This window comes from Hemitrygon akajei, chromosome 2, assembly GCF_048418815.1.
Source record: "Hemitrygon akajei chromosome 2, sHemAka1.3, whole genome shotgun sequence".
Lineage (NCBI taxonomy): Eukaryota > Metazoa > Chordata > Chondrichthyes > Myliobatiformes > Dasyatidae > Hemitrygon > Hemitrygon akajei.
The window spans coordinates 159,614,304-159,639,342 of record NC_133125.1 but is presented as its reverse complement, the minus strand read 5'-3'; the positions used below and the strand labels follow the sequence as shown (position 1 = coordinate 159,639,342).

At 46.0% G+C, this 25,039-nt stretch overlaps 1 protein-coding gene across 1 annotated transcript in view; it reads left to right on the top strand.

The window, feature by feature from the left end:
- LOC140721199 (uncharacterized) overlaps positions 1–25,039 on the top strand; it is a 104,716-nt gene that overhangs the window by 56,343 nt on the left and 23,334 nt on the right. Inside the window, exons 11-12 of the mRNA XM_073036059.1 lie at positions 10,801–10,893; positions 19,917–20,024. Of these exons, the coding sequence (XP_072892160.1) occupies positions 10,801–10,893; positions 19,917–20,024 (201 nt within the window). The remainder of the gene's footprint in view (positions 1–10,800; positions 10,894–19,916; positions 20,025–25,039) is intronic.

The following is a 25,039-nucleotide window of genomic DNA, read 5'->3' as shown; positions in this document are numbered from 1 at the left end:
TACATTCTCCCCTGTACAGGTAAACATCCTCGATTACTTGCTCTCTGCAAAGGTATTTTTAACCTCTTTAACTGCTTCTCTGAATGGAACTGAACCTCGACCGGCCAGTATCTATGACACTGCTGCAGGACTTATGGAGGCCACATCTCGGACTGACCTTGGTTCGTGATGTGGGTTAGAGTGCTGTCCAGCATTTACTCTTTCACTCCTGTGGGGTACGACAACAGGAGGGCCACCAACATCTGACCCTGTATCATCAGTCACAGGCGCTACAGTCTCAGTTCCAGAAGATATGCTGTCAAGGCTGGAGTCAAGATTCTGTACACCCTGTTCTGACACATCTTCTACCAATATCATATCATTCTCTAAATCCTCAGAATCTGATTCATGTCCCAGGAACATGAGTTTATAGTCTCCTTTGAGGAGCTGGGGTGGGAAGGGTCTCACAGGGCCTGATGTCCACCCTGTTCACCCTCCTGATCAGCCCTCCCTCCAAAGCTTCCACAGTGTATGTGTTGTCTAGTACCTACACCAGCCTGTAGACAGTTGATTTCCAAGCATCCTGGACCTCATGGCTTTTCTTTACCCCATACAGTTTGCAGAGCTCAGCTGTGACCTCACTTTGAAAGTCATGGCCCTGGTCAGAATGCAACCTCTCAGGAACACCGTACTTCATAAACCATTCGTTAATGAGCACCTTTGCTGTGGTATCCGCCTTTTGATCCTGAGTTGGGAATGCTTGGGTGAACTTTGTAAAAAGGTCTGTGACTACTCAGACATTCTCACGCCCATCAGCTGTTGGTTCAAACACAGTGAAATCTACAGCAACATCTTCGAGTGGCCAAGAAGCAAGGAATGATTTCATGGAGGGGACGGATCTTAAGGTGAGGCTCTTAGTTAACACACAATGTGGACAATTTTTGATCCACCATGCCACATCCTCATGCATGCCCACCCAGAAACATCTGCTTCTCAACAAGTGTGGAGTAGGCTCTATGCCTTGATGCCCCATAGAGTCACGTACATACCCAAACACTTTACTCCTCAAGCTGGTAGGTAGCAGAAGCTGATAACACTCCCCATGCTTCTCATCCTCAACTACACGATACAGTAACTCCTTACACTCCCTGATCAATACGTTGGAGTGGGAACTCTCATCAATACATGGAACAGGAACGCATCATTTTTGGTCTTAAGATTCAGTCTCCAATAATCTACACAGTCTTATGTTGCCATCAGTCTCCACTATGAAAGGGTGTGTGAAATCGGCAAAGCTGAGGATGGGTGAAATGGCTAGTTTTTCTTTGAGCAAGTCAAAGGCAGTTTGACATCCTTCTGTCCAAGACTGTTTATGTCATAAGGGGGGCCATTGGGAGTGGACCCAAATGCAAGACACAGACACTGAACTACCAGGAACAGGACTAGGCGTGAGAAGGAAACAAGGGAAGTGAAGAAGAAAGGAAGCTGGAAACGACACAGGCCCCGGAAGAGACAAGGATTCTGGGCCTGGGCTTGGACTTGACAAGGATGGCAGAACCAGGACATGGAACTGGGCACTAGGAGTCTGGGCTTGGACTCCGAGCCAGAGACTGGACAAGGACCCAGAACTTGGGTCTCGACTTGGGCTCGGACTTCAGAACTAGGTGAGGACAAGACATGGCTTCTGGACAAGGAGAGGCACAGGACTGGATGTGAGACTCATGGACAGGACAAGGGAATCCCAGCACTGTGCTGGGCAAGGTACTCCTGGGCTGGGCGAGGCACATGTCAAGATGAGAACACAAAGCCGTGGCTTGGACAGGACAAGGACCTTGGATGTGGCTAGGACTGAATGAGACTCTGAAGCCTTGACTTGGTTGAGGAAGAGACAGGAATGCAGAACACAGAGCCTGGGTCGAGGGAGAACAGGAACATGGAACACCAAGCCGGGACCCCTCCTTGGGTACAGGACGCAGGGCCAGGACTCATTACACAGAACGCTGAATACGACAAGACAGTTCCCAATGCTAGGTAGTGGCAAGACAGCCGGACCTACCTAGCAAAGGTGTGGACACAGACAGGCAGTTCCAAACAGGGCAAGGCTCAAGACACAGGAAAGATGAGGCAAGGCTCCAGGCAGAGGCGAGGCGAGGTGAGGCTCCAGGCAGGGGTGAGGCAAAATGAGGTAAGGCTCCAGGCAAAGGCGAGGTGAGGCGAGGCGAGGCAAGGCTCCAGGCAGAGGCGAGGCAGGGTGAAGCAAGCCTCCAGGCCGAGGCAGGGCGAGGCAAAGGGAAGGGATACAGACACTGGGTTTGGACAGGAACAATCCAGCAGCCAGAGGCTGAATCCTGAAGCTATTTATGAAGCCAGACCGAATGAGAATCAGCCTCCTCAACAGAAACTGGGGAGAACTGGAAAACCTGGAGTAAGGAACATGGACCGGACCGTGAACTGGAATGCGGATTTCACAGACAGGACCATGACAGTTTTAACAGCTGGTTTGTTTTACTAGGACTCCTACATTAAAACACAAATTCATTACATTATGCAGTGGACCTGCAATCTTTGAGAATCCCTGAATGAACTGTCGATAAGAACTGCAAACACTGATAAATGATCTTAAGTCTTTGATTGTAGATGGTACTGGCCATTGCTGAACAGCTGAGACCTTCTTAGGATCTGTGCCTATCCCCTTGGTTGATATCTGGTGTCCTAAGATCTTAACCTCTCACTGCAGAAAATGACATTTTTCAAATTTCACCTTCAGACCAGTTTCCTTGAGGCACTGAAGCGCAGTGTCAAGCCTCTCCAAGTGTTCATGGAAAGTCTGTGAATGCATCAGAATATCATCCAGGTACACAAGCATAATTTGGAAGACTCAGTGATTCATGGTTGCCTGCATGAGTCTTTGAAAAGTCACCGGCCCATTGCAGACCCAAATGGCATGTGAAGATATTCATATAGAGAAAACAGGGTCGAAAAGCAGTCTGATGCCTATCACACTCCTCGACCACTACTTGGTGGTAACCACTCATGATGTCTATTGTTGAGAAAGATTGCGCTCTCCACAGGGCATCAAGACTCTCATCAATACATGGGACGGGGAATGTGTCCTATTTGGTCTTGAGATTCAGTCTCCGATAATCTACACACAGTCTTATGCTACCATCAGCCTTCTGTACCAACACTACAGGTGAGGCATACACACTATTGCTCCTTCTGTACCAACACTACAGGTGAGGCATACACACTATTGCTCCTTCTGTACCAACACTACAGGTGAGGCATACACACTATTGCTCCTTCTGTACCAACACTACAGGTGAGGCATACACACTATTGCTCCTTCTGTAGCAGCACTACAGGTGAGGCATACACACTATTGCTCCTTCTGTACCAACACTACAGGTGAGGCATACACACTATTACTCCTTCTGGACCAGCACTACAGGTGAGGCATACGCACTATTGCTCCTTCTATACCAACACTACAGGTGAGGCATACACACTATTGCTCCTTCTGTACCAACACTACAGGTGAGGCATACACACTATTGCTCCTTCTGTAGCAGCACTACAGGTGAGGCATACACACTATTGCTCCTTCTGTACCAACACTACAGGTGAGGCATACACACTATTACTCCTTCTGTACCAACACTACAGGTGAGGCATACGCACTATTGCTCCTTCTGTACCAACACTACAGGTGAGGCATACGCACTATTACTCCTTCTGTACCAACACTACAGGTGAGGCATACACACTATTACTCCTTCTGTAGCAACACTACAGGTGAGGCATACGCACTATTACTCCTTCTGTACCAACACTACAGGTGAGGCATACACACTATTACTCCTTCTGTACCAACACTGCAGGTGAGGCATACGCACTATTACTCCTTCTGTACCAACACTACAGGTGAGGCATACACACTATTACTCCTTCTGTACCAACACTGCAGGTGAGGCATACACACTATTACTCCTTCTGTACCAACACTACAGGTGAGGCATACGCACTATTACTCCTTCTGTACCAACACTACAGGTGAGGCATACACACTATTACTCCTTCTGTAGCAACACTACAGGTGAGGCATACGCACTATTACTCCTTCTGTAGCAACACTACAGGTGAGGCATACGCACTATTACTCCTTCTGTAGCAACACTACAGGTGAGGCATACGCACTATTACTCCTTCTGTAGCAACACTACAGGTGAGGCATACGCACTATTACTCCTTCTGTAGCAACACTACAGGTGAGGCATACACACTATTGCTCTCCTGAATCACACCTTTCTTCAACAACTTTGAGATGTGCTCTTTCACTTCACTGTACTGATTGGGCGGAACACGATGGTGTGACTATGAAATTGGCTGGTCAAGAATTAACTGAATTTCATGCTTGACCTTGTCAGTGTACCCAAAGTCTTCATCTTCAACTACAAAGATATCCAAGTACTTAGCCAGTAAAGCTCTTGCTGAGCTTGTTGTTCTTCACTACCCCAATGTTGAGCTTGTCTAGAATTGACTTTAACTTGTGGTTACTACCCTCCTCCTTTACACCAACAGGCACTTGTTCAATGCCAGCTGAGATCCACTGAAATCTTACAGCACATTGCTCATCACTACCTTTGACAGTATACCCAGTCGGGCCTTACCCAGTGAGAGCCATACATCCTCTTGAGAAAACTGTACTGGTACTGTACGACTACGAGAGTCAATGAGCATGGGAATAACTACTAGACAACCCGGTAGAGGGGTGTTAAGTGGCTCAGGTAACATCTTATGGTCACACCCAGCATCTCCAGTGGCCTTCCTAGCCACAATGGTAACTACAGATTCAGCAGGTATGTGCTCAGTATCTTTTCCTGATACTCAGACGACGGCTTTCTTTTCAGTAGTTCACATCTGCACTTTCTGGAAATCATCTCTCCAGCCAGAATCCAACTTTCCTTCTAGAGTCGTGTCAAATCCTGCGTAGACAAGTTGACAAGTAAATAAGTTGTCTACTTTGGCTTATAATGTTCATGCCTACAATGCATGGGACGGGTTGTTCAGTGTTAACAGGATCCCTGACGAATAGAAAGCCACAATTGGGTATTTTCATGCCCATCACTTGAACCTCCAGCTCTAGATGCCCAAGGTAAGGAATATCAAGACTGTCAGTGGCTGTTAACCTAAGCCAGCCGGCCGTGGACAACATTTCCTCATCCTCTCCATTCAAGTGTTCTCGAAGGAACTGCTCAGTCACGGTGCTCACCTGACTACCTGTGTCCAACAGACAACGGACAGAGACACCTGATATCTTAAGCTCAATGACAGTACATGGTCCTATGGAACATTGCAGTAACTGGTCACAGGATGGCTGTACATTATCTGTGAAGTTGCCCCAAATTGCCCAACTCACAACAACCTGAGGGCTGGAAGATGTGGGCTCTACATCCCTTGCACTTCACTTCTGTGGGCAATTCTTGACCACATCCCCCCCCCCCCCCCGACTCTTGAAAAATATTGTTTGCCCATCCTCTGTGAATCTAGGCTGAAACTTGGGTTTACTGTGAATAGCATATGCAACACATCTCTGTACAGTAAGATCTTTCACTGCTTGAGTCAACTCACTAGTGGCTTTTCCCTGCTCTGTGACTACTTTACGGACATTGTCTAGAGTGGCAGACTTGGATTCCTGAGCTTTAGGAGGTGAGCACTGTGCCTGGCTACTGCTGCACTTCGACTTTACAGTCTTTGCATTCCTGAGGACTCTTAAAAACCACAGATGAGCCTCCTCTCGCACTTCTAACTTTGAGGACCCAGGGTTATTCCGCACAAATCAGTGGAGCTCCCTTCCAGGGAAAGGGTCTCTGATCCCATCTATAAATTGATCTCCGAGCACCACCCTTTCATTGGTCAGAGAATCAGGGGAACAGTTCAGTTGAAAGTTGAGCTTGGGCTAGGGTATGTGAAAACTCCCTATGTCTTCACCCTCACACTGTTTGTGACTATAGAAGCTATGCAACAGCTGGGGTGCACTATGCTTGTCTCTGAAAGCCTCCCTGAGACAGGTGAACAAGTCATCAGCCTGGTCATCACTGCACATCAGTGCTTCTTCTAGAGCTGCACCCCTGAGCAGTGACATAACAAAATCATACTGATCCTGGTCAGTCTAATTTCCAGCATGAAGTACACGATCGATTTCTTCAATAAAGTCATCAACAGACCTCCCATCTTTCTCAGCATCCCCCGTAAATGGAGCAATGTGTCTTTCCCTTGGAACATGTACATAGGACCTTTTACTTAATTTATCAACAGTCGCCATGGCTTCCTCATGCCGACCATGCATCTCTCTAATTTGTTTATTGAATTCAGGTTCAGTTTGCTCATCCTCTGAATGTAACATTATGAAAACTCAAGTCCTTAAAGGGTCTCCACAACAAGCCTGGAAAAGGGGTTGCTGACACCTCCTGCAGAAAACACAATGACTTCACGGCTGCAGTTGCTCTGGATCACCGTCACAGTTCTACATCCTGGCTTCAGTCCCTGATGTCCCAACCCAGCATCAAGACTCTACCGTGGTCTCCACGTGACACTGTCTCACGGGAACGACTGTCCTGTCCTTCACCACTACCCTATTATGTATTGTATATTGTACTGCATACAAAGATCAAAACCCTCTAAACTGGCTTGGAATTACCCCACGGCTGGTACCAAATTTTCTAGCCTGGGAAGAATACACACTCAGAACAATAAATACTTTTTCAAGTCTTTAATTCCTCTATCTGTTTGAGATATTTAATGCAGAAAGCAATTATCAAAAGCTTAACTTCGGTCCACACACTTGTGTGTCAACTAGTTATGTATGCAGTGTGAAAATAAATAAAACAAAATATACAAAACCAATACGGTAGTGGCAATTCAAAAAAAAACAATACAAACAGTATTAGAATTCCACCAATCTGTACCTTGTACACAACATGAAAAATCTGAATAAATACATCTCATCTTACCTCAGATCTATATTCACTTTGGCACACAAGTGCTTAACTTCCAAACACATACAGGCTAGACCAGCCTTTCTCAAATTTGTTGCTCTGGAGGAACCCTTGAGTTAATTTTCAGGTCTCAATGATCTCCTGATAAAAATGATTATATCTACAGCTCACAGTACGTTAGTGTGATCAGTAAGTTGTAGATATAATAATCCAAAAATAATTGTCAAAGCACACACAGATTTCACATTCTACTGAAATGAAACTATTTTTATTCTTGCTCATGTTGCTTATTAAACAAGAAAAAGCTTGCTGACACACGTAAGAAGTTGAAAACTGCAGCAAAATGTTCATTGCTTTCCAATGAATGTCAGGATACTCTTCTTTCACAGAAATCCAGAACTTGTCCAGGGGCAGGTCAGTAAATCTCATCTTGAGTGCACGATCAGACGGCATCTCACAAAGTTCCTCCTCTTCTCTCAAAGTCAAGTTCTCAGGCTGAGCAGAAGTTTCAGAGAAAGGGTCCCTCAGCCAGTCATACACTTGTGTTGAAAGGGAGGAAAAACACTGTTCAATTTTGTTCTGCAGTTATTCCAGGGGGTTTTCAATAAGACTCGAGACTTTCTGATCCTTGCTCACTCTCAAGCCCAAGCAGCATTGGAAACATTTCAAGATTTCCTTTTGCAACATGACTTTTCCACAGATACAGTTCCTTTTAAATCCAAGAATTTTGTCAGTTTAAGTCAAAACGTTTTCTGTGACACATTGCAGAGACTTGTTCAACTGGTTCATATGATGAAAAGTGTCTGCTAAGTTGGCTAGTTTCTGCAGACATTCTTCATCGTCAAAGCACTCAGTAAAACCTGGCCTACTATTTTCTTGCAAGTACTCCTGCATTTCACCTTCCAGCTCAGACATCCTGCTGAGAACTCTTCCTCTGCTCAGCCCCCAGATTTCTGTATGTGGGGGAGATCGGTGTGCTCCTTGTCCAGGTTTTCAAACTTTTTTAAACATTCTCAAGTAAACTGGTCTTTGTTTAATAAAGTCAACCATTTCTGAAGCATCATCCAGAACTTGTTTCATTTCATCTCCAAGAGTTTTTGACATCATCACCTCTCTGTGAAGAAAGCAGTGTGTTGTGACAACATCAGGATTTTCTTTTTCACAAGAGAAATGAAACCTCTCATGGAGCCATCGAGGGGCACCATCAGTACAGATGCCAACACGGTTCCTCCAAGACAGACCTTTTGTTTCCAGATATGAAGACAAAACATTAAATATATCTTGGCCTTTTCCTTTTTCAGTCAGCTCTTTGCAACAGAAAAAGTTTTCTTGAATTTCACCATCATTTGCAAATTTTACAAGTGCTACAACATGACATTTATTGGTCAAATCTGTTGACTCATCACCCGGGATAGAGAAGCTGTTGGTTTTCACTTTGTCACACAAAACCTCTTCAGCATCATGTGACGTGTCATCAACACGTTGACTTATCGAACTGTTTGAGGGTGGCCTCCTTCTCGCCCGAACAAAATCCATGTTCAAGCCCATTTTCGAGCTACTATTTATGGACAACTGTGCTTGTCTCACGCACACAGAGGACATGCTACAGGCTGCAGTCACTCAGTTCACCAAGGCTGCGAGGGCTTTGGGGTTAACGGTCAGTCTGAAGAAAACAATGATCCTCCATCAGAAGCCCCCTGGTGGGGTTTACAACCCATCTCGGATCATCATTGATGACCACCCTCTCACCACGTTCACCTACCTGAGCAGTGTCAGATCCAATGACGTTACGGTAGGAAGGGACGTTGACAATCGACTTGCCAGAGGTAGCAGTGCCTTCAGATGCCTCCAGAAATGTGTGAAAGAACACCAGCTGAGTCTGTCCACAAAAATCCAGGTGTACAGGGCTGCCGTCATCACAACACTGCTATACGGCTCCGAAGCCTGGGTCTTGTACCGCAAGCAAATCCAGTTGCTCAAGTACTTCCATCAGTGCTGCCTCTGCTCCATCGTGGGTATCAGCTGACCGGATCGTGTCTCCAACAATGAGGTCCTGGAGAAGCTCAACGTCCAAGCATTGAAGCAACTTTGCTGCTCAGGCAGCTCTGCTGGCCAGGACACGTCTCACATGGACAACTCCAGGTTACCGAAAGCTGTACTCTACAGAGAACTCTCTCAGGGAAAGGGAGATCACCGTGTCCTGCACAAGAGGCACAAAGACCAACTTAAGCAGCAGCTCTCTCAGACAGATATGGAGGTGAATGAGTGGCAGCAGCTGGCTTGTGACAGAGACCGCTGGAGAACACTGATCCACGGTGTAGACAGGAATTTTCAGGAATCCAGAAGAGCGACTGCTGAAGAGAAGAGGAGACGCAGGAAGGACGCAGTAAGTTGTTTGTCACAGACTGGGCTCAATGGAATAGGACAACTTGGATCACCAGTCCATGTAAAACCCATTCATAAATAGCTTTCAATGTAGAGACAGACTTTTTGTGTCCGTTGTTGCACTGGTGCAGAGAAGTGACTCAAAAGATTGTAATTCAAAAATCACCACACTGGAACATCAGACATGTCTGTAAAACACGGGTTAGTACAATATAAAAACGGGTGAATCCATTCAATGTTCTGAAAACATATTTCATGCTCCTCACCAACCTACTGTCCTCCCCCCATGCAGTACAGCGCTCACCAATTATCAGCCTACCATCCTCTCCTCAGAGCAGTACAGTGCTCACCAATTAGGGTCAAATATAAAACCATATAACAATTACAGCACGGAAACAGGCCATCTCGGCCCTTCTAGTCCATTCCAAACACTTACTCTCACCTAGTCCCACTGACCCGCACTCTGCCCATAACCCTCCATTCCTTTCCTGTCCATGTACCTATCCAATTTTACTTTAAATGACAATACTGAACTTGCCTCTAACACTTCTACTGGAAGCTCGTTCCACACAGCTACCACTCTCTGAGTAAAGAACTTCCCCCTCGTGTTACCCTTAAAACTTTTTCTAGTTCTGCCTAATTCTGCTCCTATGTCTTATGGTCTTGTAACCTTCTAAACAATAATTACTGAACCCATCAGAGTAAATAAATTAAAAATCTGGGTGAAGGAAAAGTGTCCCTTGGATCTTATGATGGACAATCCCTCAGACATGTATCACTGGTTACCAATGGACTTCCTGGACAACCACTATCCTTATCCATGTTAAATGTCCCAGCATTTGGACAGTTTAGTCTGCACTCACATTGAGTTCAGTTTTTTCTTGGACCAGAACACTGTTTGAAGCCTTGAGCATCTGGGTGTGGTGATGGTTCAGTCCTCAACAACAGAACAGGCTTCACAGTGGAACTTCAGTGCTGTAGCTGGGGCTGGGTATTGTCACCACAGGCAGGACCACATCAACTGAAACCTTCACCATCTCTAGAATAATACAAAGCTGATTTGCAGTGGATTGTTACCTCATCTGCTGGATATGTACACAGGGAGATTGCAGTGTATCTGCCAATTCTGCATGTGCAGACACTCGATAAGGGATTACAGAATTTATCAAATATGTTTTTGTTTGTGTTTATCTGTTGTTTCCTGGATTCTCTGCTTGCTGCCAGTGTGAGAGAGATCCCTGGACTTTCTTCAGTCCGGTGTTCTGATTTCTGCTCCATTTCTGAACTGGTTGGGTTTCCCTGTGTTTAAGAAGCCTGACTGACTTAGGGTCCATCTTCATTACCAAGAACACATTGTAAATTGATGCTTATGTGAAATAATTTGTGTAGATCTGTTGTTACTATGGCTTTCAATTGATTAATTTTCATTTATCCAAAGGCTTTTATAAACTGAGAAGATGGATGTCTGTCTGTAATGTTGGTTTTCTCATTGTCATCATCATTGCTACAATTTCCTGGATGGCGTTTAAAGGTATGTGCTGAAATATTATTCTGTATTTTCATGTAAATGATGAACTCGGTTCTCTGGAGTTTGGTTGGAATGAACTGAGTATCTCAGTCAGGATGTTGTGAACTGCTTTACCAGGACCACCAGCACCTGAAGTCCTCAGTCCCACAGGGGGATCTGCTGGAGGTTTAGACTTTAATGGCGTTTCACTGATGCTCATGGAGCTGATGGCAAAATGTTGACCTGAGCAGACAGTTGCCTCAATGGGACAAGGCAGTGTGTGGGGATAATTTGCAGGAGATTACGTGGCCCATGTTGGGAGAATGTGACTAATGGTGTCCTGCAAGGATTTGTGTTTGGATTACAACTTGTCTCAGATTTATGGAGGCGTGACTGTTTGCCTGACGACATTTCCCAATGAAACAAGGAGAAGTGGGAGCAGCTTTTTGGTCAACAGGGATTAATAGATGGGAATGAGCAAAACCAGGGATAAATGCCACTCCACAGCCAGACAAATTCATGTGGGCATCAGGATTCTGACAAGTCCTGTATGGGCTTTGGAAACAGAGAGGAATTTTGTGTCCCAAATCACAGGAAGGAGAAATTGGTCTTTAAGGATTCTGGTGTACATTTGCTGAGCAGAATTTGCAGAAACTAGGGCTGTGCTGAATGGATCTGAGACAGTTCAAGGGTGAAGTAGTTAAATTTTACAAGAAGACAAATTTTACCAGAAAAGGAGCTTTCACCAGCATCAGAATCTAGACATCAGAAGTTTGGAGAGGAGGGGACATCAATCTGGTTCATTTCTCGAGGATAAAAGGCAGCAGCAGGTGACGGTTTAGTGACAAGTCGTCAGTCAGTGTTTGGGATTGATTAGTGAGAGCAAGTTAACGGAAGGCAGGGACAAGCACAGTGTCCATCGTCTCAGTGGACATCGTCAGAGTGGTGATCTTGAGGCTTTAGCTCTTCAAAGGGAGGCTTCACTCAGAGAAAGCAATGGAAAGACCTTTTGATTTTTTCCCTTCTCTTCTTTATATTTGCCCAGTTAGAATGGTAGAGTTCCCAGGCAGGATAGTGAAATGCTCCTCTTGCATGATGCGGGAAGGCAGGGAGACCTCCAGTGTCCCTGACGACTACAACTGGGAGAAGTACATTTAGCTGCAGCTTCTAACAAATGGCATTAAGGAATTGGGGATGATAAATAGGACATCACAAGTGGTAGTTACACCCAAGGTGCAGGACACAGGAAACTGGGTGACAGTCAAGAGGAGGAAGAGGTTAAGCAACCAGTGTAGTGTACCTCTGTGGCCATCCCCTTCAAGATCAGGTATATCACTTTGAGACCAATTCAGAAGGGCCCCTGAACTGGAGAGGGAATGTTTGTTAATGCTTCATGGTGGGATTTAAATTGGAGTTGCAGGGAGATGAGAACCAGAGTGTCAGAACAGTCAGTGGAGAGGTTGAGGAGGCAGATGTTGGTAAGACCGCAGATGAAGATAGAAATCAAAGATTGTGTATGGTGCAACTAGTGCCCTGAGCTGCAAATATTTCAATGCAAGAAGTATTGCAGGAAAGGCAGGTAACAGTGGTGACTAGTGGTGTTCCACAGGGGTCTGTGTTGGGACCGATTCTTTTTCTGTTATATGTCAATAACTTGAATGATGGAATTAATGGCTTTGTTGCAAAGATTCCAGATAATATGATGATAGATGGATTGGCAGGTCATTTTGAGCAAGTAGAGAGGCTACAGAAGGACTTAGAGAGATTAAGTGAATGGGCAAAGAAATGACAGATGGAATACAGAGTCGGGAAATGTAATTTCATGCTCTTTGCTGGAAGAAGTGAAAGGGTTGACTATTTTCTAACTGGAGAGAAAATACAAAACAATGAGGTGCAATGGGGCTTGAGAGTCCTTGTGCAGGATTCCCTAAAGGTTAATTTGCAGGTGGAGTCTGTGGTGAGGAAGGCAAATGCAATGTTAGCATTTATTTCAGGAGGACTAGAATAGAAAAACAAGGATGTAATGTTGAAACTTTATGAAGCACTGATCAGTACTGTGAGCAAGTTTGGGCCCCTTGCCTTAGAAAGGACGTGCTGAAACTGGAGAGGATGCAAAGGAGATTCACGAAAATGATTGAATAGCTTGTCATATGAAGAATGTTTGATGGCTCCAGGCCTGTATTCACTAGAAATCAGAAGAATGAGGAGTGACCTCTTTGAAACCTATCGAATGGTGAAAGGCATTGATGTAGTGGATGTGGAGAGGATCTTCCCTATGGTGGGAGAGTTGAAGACCAGAGGACACAGCCTCAGAATAGAGCGGAGTTCTTTCAGAATGGAGATGAGGAGGAATTGTTCAGACAGAGAGTGGTGAATCTATGGAATTCTTTGCCACATGCAGCTGTGGAGGCCAAGTCTTTGTGTACGGCATATTTAAGGAAGAGGTTGATAGATTCTTGATTGGTCAGGGCATGAAGGGATACAGGGAGAAGGCAGAGATTGGGGCTGAGAGGAAAATTGGATCAGCCATGATGAAATGGCAGAGCAGACTCGATGGGCCAAATGCCTAATTCTGCTCCTCTATCTTATGGTCTTATGATCTGAATAAAAGGTCACGGGGAGACAGAGAGTCCTGTTGATGCTTGAGGGCATCTGGGACTGGTAAACTGAGGGCAGGAAATTTAATTGCAGAACATTGGTTTGTTCCAGAGTTTTCCAACTGGGGGTCCCTTTTCCTGGGGTGAAAAAGGAGTAACACACACTGTACAAATGTAACGTTACCCTCATGCCTCATCATTTCCATGTCAGGGACACGTGATGTCATTCCCTGTGCAACACTCCCCTCTAGTGGAGCTGCAGGGTAACTGCATCGTGTGTTTTTGGCCACCCCTGTAGATAGATAGATAGATAGATAGATAGATAGATAGATACTTTATTCATCCCCATGGGGAAATTCAACTTTTTTTCCAATGTCCCATACACTTGTTGTAGCAAAACTAATTACATACAATACTTAACTCAGTAAAAAATATGATATGCATCTAAATCACTATCTCAAAAAGCATTAATAATAGCTTTTAAAAAGTTCTTAAGTCCTGGCAGTTGAATTGTAAAGCCTAATGGCTATGGGGAGTATTGACCTCTTCATCCTGTCTGAGGAGCATTGCATCGATAGTAACCTGTCGCTGAAACTGCTTCATTTTATTCATGAAATTGTAACAATTGGATTCACTATGGCAGCTCTGAACGTGGACACCTGCAGCTATTAATGACCGACATTCATCCCTCAGGGCTCCTGAACACCCCGACAACAACCATTTGTTATGGTCGTGGTACATATTGGTACCAATTACGCAGGTAGGAAAAGGGAGGAGGTCCTGAAATACAGATTACAGGGAATTAGAAAGGAAGCTGAGAAGCAGGACCTCAAAGGTAGTAATATCAGGATTACTGCCTGTGCCACACGACAGTGAGAATAAGAATAGAATGAGGTGGAGGACAAATGAGTGGCTGAGGGACTGGAACAGGAGGCACAGATTCAGATTTTTGGATCACTGGGACCTCTTTTGGGGCAGACAGACAGACAGACATACTTTATTGATCCCGAGGGAAATTGGGTTTTGTTACAGTCGCATCAACCAAGAATAGTGTAGAAATATAGCAATATAAAACCATAAATAATTAAATAATAATAGGTAAATTATGCCAAGAGGAAATAAGTCCAGGACCAGCCTATTGGCTCAGAGGGTCTGACACTCCGAAGGAGGAGTTGTAAAGTTTGATGGCCAAAGGTAGGAATGACTTCCTATGATGCTCAGTGTTACATCTCGGTGGAATGAGTCTCTGGCTGAATGTACTCCTGTGCCTAACCAGTACATTATGGAGTGGATGGGAGTCATTGTCCAAGATGGCATGCAACTTGGACAGCATCCTCTTTTCAGACATCACCGTCAGAGAGCCCAGTTCCACCCCCACAACATCACTGGCCTTACGAATGAGTTTGTTGATTCTGTTGGTGTCTGCTACCCTCAGCCTGCTGCCCCAGCACACAACAGCAAACATGATAGCACTGGCCACCACAGACTTGTAGAACATCCTCAGCATCGTCTGGCAGATGTTAAAGGACCTCAGTCTCCTCAGGAAGTAGAGACGGCTCTGACCCTTCTTGTAGACAGCCTCAGTGTTCTTTGACCAGTCCAGTTTATTGTCAATTCGTATTCCCAGGTATTTGTAATCCTCCACCATGTCCACACTGACCCCTTGGATGGAAACAGGGGTCACCAGTGCCTTAGCCCTCCTCAGGTCCACCACCAGCTCCTTAGTCTTTTTCACATTAAGATGCAGATGATTCTGCTCACACCATGTGACAAAGTTTCCCACCGTAGCCCTATACTCAGCCTCATCTCCCTTGCTGATGCATCCAACCACGACGTGTAACCTAATGACCCGGCGGAGTCAATAACTGAACAGGCGGAGGAAGGGGTGGTTGGCTCACAAATAGAGAAAGCTTTTAGACACTGTGAGACGGAGGATAGGCAGGTGATAGAGAAGGGACTCTATGGTTTGAGTTTGAGATGGTTTGAGATGTGTCTATTTTAATGCAAGGAGTATTATGAAGAAAGAGGATGAGCTTAGAGCGTGAATAAGTACTTGGAGCTATGATGTTTTGGCCAGTACAGAGGCTTGGATGACTCAGGGGCAGGAATGGTTGCTTGGAGTGCCAGGCTATAGATGTTTCAGAAAGGACAGGGAGGGAGGCAAGAAAGGTGGGGGCGTGGCACTGCTGATCAGAGATAGTGTCACAGCTGCAGAAAAGGAGGAGGTCATAGAACCGTAGAACACTACGGCATAGTACAGGCCCTTCAGCACTCCATGTTGTGCTGACCCATATAGTCATGGAGGGATTGTCTATGGAGTCTCTGTGGGTGGAAGTTAGGAAGAGAAAGGCGTCAATAACTCTACTGGGTGTTTTTTATAGACAACCCAATAGTAAAAGGGACACTGTGGTGCAGGTAGGGAGACAGATTCTGGAAAGGAGGAATAATAACAGGGTTGTCGTGGTGGGAGATTTTAATTTCCCAAATGTATGAAACTAGGAGAGCCAGAAGGCGCCATGAGAAGGCCCTGGCTGACAGGATTAAGGAAAACCCCAAGGCATTCTACAAATATGTAAAGAGCAAGAGGATAAGATGTGAGAGAATAGGACTAATCAAATGTGACAGTGGAAAAGTGTGTATGGAACCGGAAGAGATACCAGAGGTACTGAATACGCACAACACGCTGGAGGAACTCAGCAGGTTGGGCAGCATCCGTGGAAACGAACAGTCAACGTTTTGGGCCGAGACCCTTCATCAGGACTGAAGAGGGAGGGGGCAGGGGCCCTATAGAGAAGGTGGGGGGAGGATGGGAAGGAGAAGGGTGGTAGGTGTCAGGTGAAAAACCAGTAAGGGGAAAGGTCAAGGGGTGGGGGAGGGGAAGCAGGGAGGGGACAGGCAGGAAAGGTGAACAAGAAAGGTAAGGAATGAAAATAAAATCCTCTTCTTTAAGGGCTTTCCATTCCAGGACATCTCAAATGTCCTCTTTCTTTAAGAATCGTGGTTTCCCTTCTGCCGTCATCAATGATGCCCTCACCCGCATCTCCTCCATTTCCCGCACCTCGGCCCTCACCCCATCCTCCAGTCACCACAACAGGGACCGAGTTCCCCTTGTCCTCACCTATCACCCCACCAGCCTCTGGATCCAGCACATTATCTTCCGCCACCTTCAACAGGACCCCACCACTAAGCACATCTTTCCCTCTCTACCCCTCTCTGCTTTCCGCAGGGATCGTTCCCTCTGCGACTGCCTGGTCCACACGTCCCTCCCCACAGATCTCCCACCTGGCACTTATCCCTGCAAGCGTAAGTGCTACACCTATCCCTACACCTCCTCTCTTACCACCATTCAGGCCCCCAAACAGTCCTTCCAGGTGAGGCAACACTTCACTTGTGAGTCTGTTGGGGTCATCTATTGCATCCGGTACTCCCGGTGCAGCCTCCTCTACATCGGCGAGACCCGACGCAGATTGGGGGACCGCTTCGTTGAGCACCTCCACTCCGTCCGTCACAACAAGACAGGATCTCCCGGTTGCCACCCACTTCAACTCTGCTTCACATTCCCATTCGGATATGTCCATACCTGGCCTCCTCTACTGCCATGATGAGGCCAAACTCAGATTTGGACGAGCAACACCTGATATACCGTCTGGGTAGTCTCCAGCCCCTTGGCATGAACATTGAATTCTCCAAATTCTGGTAATTCCTTCCCTCTCCCTTCCCCCATCCCAGTTTCACTCTGCCTCTTCCACCAGCTGCCTATCACATCCCTAATGGTTCCACCTCCTTCTACTACCTACAGTGCTTTCCCCTTACATTCCTTCTTCACCTTTCCTGCCTATCCACTTCCTGCTTCCCCTCCCCGCTTCCCTCCCCCACCCCTTGACCTTTCCCCTTACTGGTTTTTCACCTGGCACCGACCAGCCTTTTCCTTCCCATCCTCCCCCCACCTTCTTTATAGGGCCCCTGCCCCCTCCCTCTTCAGTCCTGACAAAGGGTCTTGTCCCAAAACATTGACTGTTCGTTTCCACGGATGCTGCCCGACCTGCTGAGTTCCTGTTGTGCATGTTGCTTTGACCCCAGCATCTGCAGAGGATTTTGTGTCAGAGGTACTTAATAATACTTTGCTTCCATATTCACTATGGAAAAGGATCTTGGCCATTGTAGGGATGACTTACAGTGGACTGAAGAGGGTGACTATATAGATATTAAGAAAAAGGATTGCTGGAGCTTTTGGAAAGCATCAAGTTGGATAAGTTACTGGGACCAGACGAGATGTACCCCAGGCTACTGTGGGAGGTGAGGGAGCAGATTGCTGAGCCTCTGGCAATGATATTTGCATCATCAATGGGGATGGGGGAGGTTCCGGAGGATTGGAGGGTTGCAGATGTTGTTCTCTTATTCAAGTAAGTGAGTAGAGATAGCCCAGGAAATTATAGACCAATGGGTCTTACTTCAGTGGTTGGTAAGTTGATGGAAAAGATCCTGAGGCAGGATTTAAGAACATTTGGGGAGGTATAATGTGATTAGGAATACTTTGCCAAAGGCAGGTCGTGCCTTAAGAGCCTGACTGAATTTCTTGAGGATGTGACTAAACACATTGATGAGGGTAGAGCAGTAGATGTAGTGTATATGGACTTCAGCAAGGCATTTGATAAATTACCCCATGCAAGACTTATTGAGAATGTAAGGAAGCATGGGATCCAAGGGGACATTGCTTTGTCGATCCAGAATCGGCTTGCCCACAGAAGGCAAAGCGTGGTTGTAGAATGGTCATATTCTGCATGGATGAGGAAATGGAGGGATGGGTTAGTAAATTTGCTGATGAAACAAAGGTTGGAGGTGTTGTGGATAGCGTGGAAGGCTGTCAGAGGTTACAGCAGGACATTGATGGGATGCAAAACTGGGCTGAGATGTGACAGTTGCAGTTCAACCCAGATAAGTGTGAAGTTGTTCATTTTGGTAGGTCAAGTATGATGGCCGAATATAGTATTAATGGTAAAACTCTTGGCAGTGTGAAAGATCCGAGGGATCTTGGGGTCTGAGTCCATAGGACGCTCAAAGCAGCTGCGCAGGTTGACTTTTGGTTAAGAAGGCATACGGTGTATTGACCTTCATCAATCGTGGAATTGAGTTTAGGAGCCGAGAGGTAATGTTGCATCTATGTCGGACCCTGGTCAGACCCCACTTGGAGTACTGTGTTCAGCTCTGGTCGCCTCACTACAGGAAGGATGTGGAAACCATAGAAAGGGTGCAGAGGAGATTTACAAGGATGTTGCCTGGACTGGGGAGCATGCCTTATGAGAATAGGTTGAGTGAACTTAGCCTTTTCTCCTTGGAGTGACAGAGGATGAGAGGTGATCTGATAGAGGTGTATAAGATGATGAGAGGCATTGATTGTGTGGATAGTCAGAGGCTTTTACCCAGGGCGGAAAACGCTAACAGGAGAGGGAACAGTTTTAAGGTGCTTGGAAGTAGGTACAGAGGAGATGTCAGGGGTAAGTTTTTTACACAGAGACTGGTGAGTGCGTGGAAAGGTCTGATGACGACGGTGGTGTTGGCATTCTCTGTACAACACTCCCCTCTAGTGCGACTGTAGGGTAACTGCATCATGTGTTTCTGGCCACCCCTGTAACTATTGGATTCACAACGGCAGCTCTGAACTGGGACACCTGCAGCTATTAATTACTGACCTTCATCCCTCAAGGCTCCCGAACACCCCGACAACAACCATTTATTCTGCCGGTGCTGATTTTCTTTCCCCCTCTCCATTCCTTCCTGTGTCTCTGCTGATTCTCTCTGTTTTAGTTTTGCCATTTGAGTGAGTGTGGTGTAGATTTCCCAGATCTGTATCTGGATCCCGGGGGTTCTGGTCTCAATCCCCGTCCCCACAAAGCCTCCGTAACACTGGCCGTGTGGAGCTGGGTCATTTGTCAGCCATGAACAGTTCGAGGGACTAAATCACCTGCTCCTGGAATTAAAACCTGAATCTGCTGGGAATCCTCAGCAAGTAGCAGGTAAAGCACGGACAAGAAATAGGTTGCAGGGAAATAGGGGGGTGGTTGGGAATGGGGTTGATGAGATTTGCTCTGAGAACTGACAAAGTGTCAGTGACGTCCCTCTGTATCATGAGGAAATATGAAACCAGCATCACTCATCAGCTTGTCGGTTTCTGTCACACTGCTTTTTGTTCAGCCTTGCTCAGTATAAACCACGTTCCACATCCCCTCCCACACTGACCGCACGAGATCATTGGCAGAGATCTGCTCTTGAACAGAGTGTGATGAAAGGTGTGTGAAATTGGAGAAGGTCACTGCTGTCCCTCTTCACAGGAAATTAGCTGAGTTTTGCAGTTCATGTGGGCATCAGCCTTCTGTTCAAGAGGCAGCATTCTCTCCTCTTATCACCTTGATTTGGTTACAGATACAGTTATTCAACTGTTTTTAATTGCAGGCCTCAGACCAGAGGATGTAGGAGTTGCCATTACATCGATGGTGGGACTGGTGTTTTCTACAGTATATGCTATTATATTCATGTGCTGGTCAAGGAAAAAATACCCAGGTACCTGTTATTGTCTAATTTGCATTTCAGCAGAAATACCAAGTGACTCATGTTGACAAAATGAACTCCTCCCACACCCCCCCCCCCCCATCCCCACAGAGTCTCTGGATTCCTGTGGTACCCAGAATGCAATTGTCCTACATGATTGACAGGTTGAGATATGAAGTGGTGACACAGAATGTCTGGAGTTGTTCTGGAGTCAACTCTGACCCGACTGCAGAGGGGTTTTGGGAGAAGTGACCCTGAGGAGGGAGTGTCATAGAAAAATACAACACAGAAACAGGCCTTTTAGCCCAAATAGTTCAAACCATTTAAACTCCCATTGACCTGCACCAGGACCATAGCCCTCCATACCCCCACCATCCATGTACTGATCCAAACTTTTCTTCATCGTTGAAATTGAGCTTGCAAGCTCCACTTGCGCTGACAGCTTCTTCCATGCTCTCACATCTTTCATGTTCCCCTTAAACTTTTCACCTTTCTCCCTTAACCTGTGAACTCTTGATGGTAGTCCCACCCAACATCAGTGGAAAAGGCCTGTTTGTATTTACCCAGTCTCTGCCCCTGATAATTGTGTATGCCTCTGTCCAATCTCCTCTCAATATTATACATTACAGGGGATATAATCCTAACCTGATCAATCTTTCCTATTCACTCAGGTCTCTCAGAGTGTAAATTTACTCTGCACTCTTTCAATCCTGTTTACATCTTTCCTGTAGGTAGGTGAGCAAAACTGCACACAATACTCCAAATTGGTCCTCACCAATGTCTTATACAACTTCAACATAGCATCCCATCTCCAGTACTCAGCACTTTGATTTGTGAAGGCCAAAGTGACAAAAGCTGTCTTTATGACCCTATCTACCTGTGACTCCATTTTCAACGAATTATGGACCTGTATTCCCAGATCCCTTTGTTCTCCCACACTCCTCAGTGTCCGACCGTTCACTGTGTAAGACCTACCCTGGATGGTCCAACCGAAGTGCAATACCTCACACTTGTCTGCAACAAATTCATTCTGCCATTTTCCAGCCCTTCTAACCCCTTCCTCATGCCACCCTACCAGGGATAGGGTCCCTCTTGTCCTCACCTACCACCCCACCAGCCTCCACATCCAGCAGATAATTCTATGGAACTTCTGGCATCTCCGACAGGATCCCACCACCAAGTACATCTTTCCCTACCACCCCCCCCCCCCCCGCACATTTACTGCTTTCCACAGGGATCGGTCCCTATGCAACCCCTTGTCCATTCATCCCTCCCCACTGAGCTCCCTCTTGGCACTTATCCTTGCAAGTGGAACAAGTGCTTCACCTGCCCCTACCCCTCCTCCCTCACTACTATTTAGGGCCCTAAACAGTCTTTCCAGGTGAGGCGACACTTCACCCATGAGTCTGTTGGGGTCATATACTGTATCCGGTGCTCCCGGTGTGGCCTCCTTTATATCGGTGAGACCTGACGTGGATTCGGAGCCCGTTTCACCGAGCATCTACGCTCCATCTGCCAGAAGAAGCGGGATCTCCCAGTGGCCACCCATTTAATTCCACTTCCCATTCCCATTCTGATATGTCAATCCATGGCTTCCTCTAGTCACGCTGAGGCCACACTCAGGTTGGAGGAACAACACCTTATATTCCGTCTGGGTAGCCTCCAACCTGATGTCATGAACATCGATTTCTCAAACTTACGGTAATGTCCTCCACTCTCCTTCACCATTCCCCATCCCCTTTTCCCTCTCTCACCTTATCTCCCTGCCTGCCCATTGCCTCCCACCGGTGCTCCTCTCCCCTTTTCTTTCTTCCCTGGCCTTCTGTTCTCTCCTATCAGACTCCCCCTTCTCCAGCCCGGTATCTCTTTCACCAATCAACTTCCCAGCTCTCTACATCATCCCTCCCCCTCCTGGTTTTATCTGTCACCTTGTGTTTCTATCTCCCCTCCTCCACACCTTTTAAATCTCCTCAGCATGTTTCCCCCAGCCCTGCTGAAGGGTCTCGGCATGAAATGTCAACTGTACTCTTTTCCATAGATGCTGCCTGGCTGCTGAGTTCCTCCAGCATTTTGTGTGTTGCTCGGACTTCCAGCATCTGCAGCTTCTCTCTTGTTTGTGCCTGGAATGAATCTCCTTTTTTTTTTCATAACCAGGCCCCAATATCTCTGGAAAACCAAGGTTCCCTACACCTGTTAACTTTACAGTCACATACAAGGTTAGCACTTTCAAAGTTTCATTTTTGAAGGTCTCCCACTTACCAAGTATACTTTTGCCAGGAAACAGCCTGTCCAGTCCATACTTGCCAGATCCTTTCTGATATCATCAAACTTGGCCTTCCTCCAATTTAGAATCACAACACGCGGACCAGTCCCATCTTTTGGCAAATTTGCTTTGAATCGAATGGCATTGTGATCACTCGATGCAAAGTGTTCACCTACACAAACTCCTGTCACCTGCCCTGTCTCATTCCCTCAGAACAGATTAAATATTGCACATACCCACATTGGGACTTCTACGTACTGACAAAGGAAACTTTCCTGAACACAGATGACAAACTCGATCCCATCTAGTCCTTTTACACTATGGGAGTCTCTGTCAATGTGTGGAAAGTTAAAACCACCTTCTTTGCAAAAGTCAGCGGTCTCTCTGCAACTTTGTTCCTCTAAACACCCCCATTTCCTCATCCTCTGAGTCCGTACAACATTTAGTGGTTTGGTCCTTTTCAGCTCTTTCCACTGATTGCCTCTCTGCTCTTCTCCTACTAGGTGTAGGGTCCATGTCAGGCTCTTGGTCAACATGTACCTCGTGCCCTGGAGGTAAAATGTGATTCCAATGGAGAATCTTGACAGGGCCATTCCCAGCTTCTGGTTTCACCTGCAAAACTGGCACATTTTGCATCTGGCTGTCCGCTATGTAAGGTATAGACACCCAGTTATCAGCCAACTTCTGCTTCCTCCAAATAGATCAAATGCAGGACTTACAGTACTCTCAAACCTCAGGCTTCATTCGGGGCCAATAGAACCGATCTCGGACCAATCTGTAGATCTTGTTGTTAAAAAAATACTACGTATAATGATGATTAGTGAGGCACAGAGAGATCTGTATTTACAGACAAGTAGTTTATTGTTTAAACTAACAAGTACGTGAATTCATACACCAAATAACTGGTGGGCACCCCCACCAAGTATCCCTGACTCTTATGAACAGTCAAAGAATAGCAAAGGTATTACCCGGGCAAAGGAGTTTACACTGGCCAGGTGTTCCTCGTTGTCCCAATTCACTTATCAAATGTTTCATATAGGGTTGCTCATGCTTGTATCTGCAATGGTTATTCTTCAAAGTTACCACTACCAGCACACACAAAGCATCCACTTTTATATCCATTCCTTATCGATTTAAATATCGCATTCCAGTGTCATTGACCACAGGCCATGTATCTGTCCTCTAACACTTTGTTATTAGCTCTGCTCCAAGCCAACATCAGTTTATTGCCCTCTTCCTATCAAGTGACAGTCAATAATTTATAGCTCTTCGTTCTCAATCGGCAACAAGCTCGAATCACTTTAGGCAGGCATCAACCCCAACATTCACAAACCTGCATGTTATATCCAACCAAAGAACATCTCACAAATAACTTCTTATTGGAAATGATCTCCAGTCCAACAGATTACCTGAAGTATCATTGTGGCTTCTTTAAAACATTGGTCAAGCCCAGCATGTCAAGCTCACAAAATGGAGAATAGAGTGTCTTCACAAAATGGCAGCCTCCATCCCCAAGCATGCGACAGGAACAAAGACAAATAGTCTGTCTGCTTCCACTGTCCTTGATTCATTTGAATTGACTGATTTGTAGATTATCATTCTTTCTGACCAACAGTCTTGTCAAACCCCAAATAACCAGAATCATCATGAAGTGACTTCAACACAATCCTCTGATGCTTCTCAGACAAAACCAACTGGGAATGCTGAGTCCTGTCTGGTGGAGATGTGACCCTGTATAAAACCTGGTTCCTCAACTCCAGTTTGTTCCATTCCCTCATCAGTAGGGGTAGGGTAGGGTGTTTCATCTTTCAAACTCAGGCCATATCCCCTTCTGTAACAGATGACCAAATGGCACCTATACAAGGGTTGTCTCACTGGGCTACTGCCAATTCCACAGGACTCAAGGCAGGCAGCTGCTTTGTATCCAGAGCTGTCAAGTTGCAATAAACTTGTGGAATGGCACAACCTGAAGATCCCAAATGATCCACAGCTCTATCCTGTCACAGCCTTGCTGCTGATTTCCCTGTGGTAGAAAGCTGGCACATTGCTTTAACATCAGAAGCAGGAACACTCTCTCACTCGGAGCTGGTGTCAGTGTGCAGGACATACAACAACTGGGGGTTTGTAAAGGCCAAAACAGGCACAGGTCAGCAGTACTTTCAGCAGCTGAAAAGCCTCTTCATATTTGGCTTACCATCTTTCTCTGAAAGGCTCCAAAGGGCACTGTTTATCTATCTTCTTCTCCTTTCATTTTCCTCCCTTTATTCCCCAAGGGGGGGTGGGGTAACCACACAGAAGCTGATTCAAAGGGTGGCTTACTTTGGAGTAATCATTCACAAATCTCTGGTAGAACCCACAGAATCTATGGAATGAGTGTAGAGCTCTCACAATCTTGAGCCTTGGCCATATGGTTACCATCTCGACCTTGGACAGATACATAGATATTCCATCCTGAGAGACTATGTACCTGACGTAATTGACTGACATCTTGCAAAACCGGCATTTGTCCAGTGGTGGTTTTAACCCTTCAGTTTTCAGGTGGTCTAGCACCTTCATTAGTCTCATCTTCTGTTCCTCCAGTGTGGACTCGAACACTATGAGATCATTCATGTACACCAGTACCTCAAGCAAGTTCATGTCCCAACAGTCTTCTCCATGGCATGTTGGAAAGTAGCTGTAGTCCTGATATGCCCTGGGGCATTCTCTCAAACTGAAAGAATCCAAGTGGACATCTGAATGTTGTCTTCTCCTTGTCACTAATGGG